The sequence below is a fragment of the Mastomys coucha genome, unplaced genomic scaffold (assembly GCF_008632895.1).
Source record: "Mastomys coucha isolate ucsf_1 unplaced genomic scaffold, UCSF_Mcou_1 pScaffold21, whole genome shotgun sequence".
Lineage (NCBI taxonomy): Eukaryota > Metazoa > Chordata > Mammalia > Rodentia > Muridae > Mastomys > Mastomys coucha.
The window spans coordinates 19,046,751-19,051,261 of record NW_022196904.1 but is presented as its reverse complement, the minus strand read 5'-3'; the positions used below and the strand labels follow the sequence as shown (position 1 = coordinate 19,051,261).

Genomic DNA, 4,511 nt, shown 5'->3' with positions numbered 1-4,511 from the left:
AGCCCTGGCTGTCCTGGAACTCACTCTGTAGACCAGGCTGGCCTCCAACTCAGAATCTGCCTACCTCTGCCTCCCAAGTGCTGGAATTAAAGGCATGTGTCACCACTGCCTGGCTTATGTTTACATTTCTGTTTGTCTGCTTTCGCTCCTCCTGCAAGACTCAGCTCTGTGGCTGAGGCAGGAGCTTGTTCATTTTTTCAGTGACATAGTGTGATTTGTTGTATTTTGGTTGTCTGGTTCACAGATAGACTTTTGAATGTTTTCCAATTTGGAGCTACAGTACAAAATCTGAACATTTAGGCCTGGGCCTTTGGTGGTAACTTATTCTTTTTCCTTTGTGTGTGTGTGTTTGGAGTGTGTGTATGTGTGGTTGGTGTGTATATTGGGTGTGTGGTATATTGTGTGCGTGGTGTAGTACGTGCATAGTGTGTGTGTCTAGGGGGTATGTGTGATATGTGTTTGTTATCTGTATGGTGTGGTATATGCTTGGTGTGGGGGTTATATGTGTAGTGTGTGTTGTGTGTTGTATATGGGATATGTTTGGGGGTGTATGTGTATGTGTGTGTTTGATGTATGCGTGTGTGTGTGTGTGTGTGTGTGTGTGTGTGTGTGTGTGGTGTGTTTTGCTGGGAATGGAACCTAGGGCCCTGTGCTAGGCAAGTCCTCCACCACTGAGACACATTCTCAGAGCTTCCTCTGCTCAACAGCCATCCAGAAGTGGAGATGCTGGGTCACAGAAAGCAGACATCCCCTCAGCTGTCCCTGCAGTGCTTGTGCACAACGCCTGACTTGGCCCTTTTCCTTCTCGTTCAGTAGATAGGGGACAATATGGGCACATGTCTGTAGGCTTTGGATCCCCTGGAGCTGGAGTTACAGGCAGTTGTAAGCTACCAGAAATGGGTGCTGGGAAGTGAACCCCGTCCTCTGTGAGAGCAGCACTTGGTCTCCACCTCTGAGCCAACTCCTGCCCCCTCAGCCTAGTTTTTGGATTAGGATTGGTTCACCTCAAGTCATCCTCAACTGCGAAATTCCTTAACACTTACTGTTTCTCCTTGTGCAGAGCTCTCTCTCCACACATTAGTTTTCTGAGACCATCTGAGGTGCAGACCACGGTGCAACTGGATGCCTTTTTTTTGGTTTTTTGAGACAAGGTTTCTCTGTGTAGCCCTGGCTGTCCTGGAACTCACTCTGTAGACCAGGCTGGCCTCGAACTCAGAACTCAGAAATCCGCCTGCCTCTGCCTCCCAAGTGCTAGGATTAAAGGTGTGTGCCACCACGCCCGGCCTGGCTGGATGCCTTTTTTGATAGGCAGGATTCCATAATGGTGGTGGGGCTTTTGGGTAATCCAGAGGAAGAGCAGGGTCAGGGTAGAGATGGGTGGTGTAGGGGTCGGAGAAGGGTAGGGCTCGGCTGGCTGCCAGGTGACATCATGCAGGACGGAAGGCCAGTGGGAGTTATGTGGGGACTCAGGGACAGGGGATGACTGAATCACACTCTGAGATCTGACAGCTTCTTGTTTTGGGGCTCCTGTAACCCTATCACAGCTCGCTTGCCCTGCTCAGAGTGGAAAACATGTCTCACTCGAAACTTGGTAGGGCACAGGCTACAGCCCAGCCACCTGCCTGGGAAGGAGGCCAGAGGTTGCTCGGGCTCCTTTATGGAACCCCACCGACCCCTCCCAGCCAGCTGATGCCTTCTTGTGACCATATTCCACCTCGCGGCCTGCCCTGGGGGTGCCTCACTGCAGGTGACAGCTTCTGTACCACTTTTTGGGAGTGTCCTCTTTGGTGAACTCTCTGGAAGAGATACTTCCAAGTGTCAGGGGTAGGTGCCGGGTTGGGAAAGGCTTAGTGGGGGTGGGGCTGGCAGAAGAAGGGCCTCAGAGCCCTCCTGGCTGCCTCTCCCTCCCCTCCATTTTCATTCCTTCTCTGTTCACAGAAATAAGAATGTCTAAGCCCCTGGAGGCCGAGAAGCAAAGTCTGGACTCCCCATCAGAGCACACAGGTGAGTGTGGGTGGGCAGAGGCAGGGAAGCAGACAGATGCGGGTGGGAACCGAGTGTAGGAATACCTGGCGCCATCACACCCTTTCTCTCTCTTTACAGACACCGAAAGAAATGGACCCGACATTAACCATCAGGTCAGGCTCTCTCAGACGCACAGGAGGGCGGGGTGTAGGGGGGAGGATGGAGCAGTGGTTAGGGGGTGGGGGCAGGTGTCCGGAACTTTTCACGACCCCATTCCCATCCCCAACTCTCTCTTCACAGAACCCCCAGAATAAAGCGTCCCCGTTCTCTGTGTCCCCAACTGGCCCCAGCACCAAGGTAAGCACCCGTGGGATCATCCGGGGAAGCGGGTGGTACTCTGGAGGAAGGGCGGCTCCTGCCCATTCGCTATGGACCCAGGTCCTGCAAGGATACCAAGCTGCAAGGTTCCTCCTGCCCTTTCTCACCCTTGGGTTCCCGCCCCAGGCTTGTGACTCACCCAGTCTCCTTCCCCTTCCCTAGGGGGTGGGGGTGGCCAGGGAAATCCCCCCCAGAGCCCCAGGGCGATAACAACAGGAAGCCAAGGCCCCGCCCCCACCCCGACTTCCCTGGCCAAAGGGGACCTGAAGCACCCCTGTACCCCAACACACACGCGCACACGCACACACAGAGACAGACAGACAGAGAGACCCAGAGAGAGACAAACACACAGACAGCAGGGAACAGGATAAGAGAAGTTGGCAGACCCCATGAGGACAGCCATGGGGATGAAGGAGAGGATGATGGAGGGGAGGGGCTCTGTGCTTTAGGCACTGTGGGACTTAGGGAGCTTCTGGGGCTCACTCTCCATCCAGCCTGATGGTGGTAAGGGCCATAGACAGGTTCAGACTCTTAAAAGGAGAAGCAAGAATTGGGGGTGGGGGGCCTTGGGGCGTGGACAGAGCCTGACCAGAGGTGACTGAAGGATGAGGTGAGACTCAGCAGTGCCCTTCACCCAGCCCTGCAGCTTTGCTGTGTGACCATGGGAAAGTCACTTCCCCTCTCTGGGCTTCTTAGTTTCCTCTTCTCTAACACTGGGCTGGGGACAGGGTATGTGGGGAGGGAAGAGTGGTCAGGACAGCCTCTGAGGTCCTCCCCATACCTGCTATGTCTCCAGGGCTGGGAGGACAAAATGATTTGTGAGTAGGTGTCTTTTATACATAGGCCTAGGTCAGAAGGTCAAGCGCAGGGGGTCCCCTGAGCTTGACCTTCTGACCTCAGGCTTGGTGTTTGCTTCAGCCCTGTAGTATGTGCCTGTCCATCTTTGCTCCCAGCAGCAGCAGCCTCCCCCACCCTTCCCAAGCCTGGCTACCCGCCACACTTCACCCTGCTTCTCTGGCCCTGGCCTTTGCCCCCCAACCCCCTACCCAGGAGCATCTTCCTCAGACACAGCAATCTGCATGCTGCCGTCCTGACACATACGTGTCTGTGCACTGCTGTAGTGCATTATTTACATAATAATTTTAAGTGACTCAATTTAAAAAAAAAACATTTTTATTATGGAAAATGTGATACAAAAAAGAAAAAAAAAATAGACAAGCGTGTAATAAAAACACCAACCCGCAGGAACCCATCAGTCAGTTCCAACAATTACCAAATCATGAACGGCTTTGGTTTTTTTTTTTTTTCAACAGCTTGAATAAACGGGTTTTTAAATGGAAATTTCATGAATGGAAAACCAGAATCGTTTACCATGGAAATAAATACGATTATTAAATTCTACCCAGTCCTTCATGTGCTGAAGGGTCTAACCTCAGGGCCTCTCCTCCACTGGTGGAAAGGGAAGAGAGCTGGCATTGGTGAGATGTTTAAAATGTCATCACAGTCCAGTGTGGTGGGTGGGCTCTGATCCCAGCTCTCCCAAGGCCGAGGTGAGGCCCAGTCCTAGGCCGCAACAGTTAAGTTCCAGCCTCGCCTGGGCAACTGAGCAAGACTCTGTTTCAAAACCAAACGGTAGGCCAGGAATGTGACTTCATTGGCTGAGTGCTTGAATAGCATTCATGATGACTCTAGATTTGATCCCCTGTACTCCATAAACCATCCATGGAGACACATCTCTCCAGGAGGGGGAGGCAGAAAAATCAGAAGTTCAAGGTCAGCCAGTCGGTGGTAGCACACACCTTTAATCCCAGCACTTAGGAGGCAGAGGCAGGCAGATTTCTGAGTTCGAGGCCAGCCTGGTCTACAGAGTGAGTTCCAGGACAGCCGGGGCTACACAGAGAAACCCTGTCTCGAAAAAACCAAACTAACCAACCAAACAAAAAGCAAAAAAACAAACAAACAAAAAAAGAAGTGCAAGGTCATCCTTGACTACCTAAAGAATTTGAGGCCAGCTTGGTCTGCCTGAGACCTGCTTTATAAAACAAAACCTGAGCATAATAGTGCATGCCTTTTATCCCACCACTTGGGAGGCAGAGGCAGGCATATCTCTTAAGAGTTTGGGGCCAACCTGGTCTACATAGCAAGTTGCAGGCTAGCCTATCTTAAAA

The 4,511-nt window shown here is 52.1% G+C and overlaps 1 protein-coding gene across 16 annotated transcripts in view; it reads left to right on the top strand.

Annotated features, from left to right (window-relative positions):
- The window catches only part of Pou2f2 (POU class 2 homeobox 2), an 80,686-nt gene that overhangs the window by 52,535 nt on the left and 23,640 nt on the right, over positions 1-4,511 (top strand). For 15 of the 16 annotated variants that reach the window (XM_031385719.1, XM_031385720.1, XM_031385721.1 and 12 more), the window contains 3 exons: positions 1,939-2,004; positions 2,104-2,138; positions 2,266-2,322. In XM_031385719.1, the coding sequence (XP_031241579.1) occupies positions 1,947-2,004; positions 2,104-2,138; positions 2,266-2,322 (150 nt within the window). In that variant the 5' untranslated portion in view covers positions 1,939-1,946. Of the gene's footprint in view, positions 1-1,505; positions 1,825-1,938; positions 2,005-2,103; positions 2,139-2,265; positions 2,323-4,511 lie in introns of those variants that run through there. The other variant, XM_031385722.1, reaches the window with a different exon arrangement.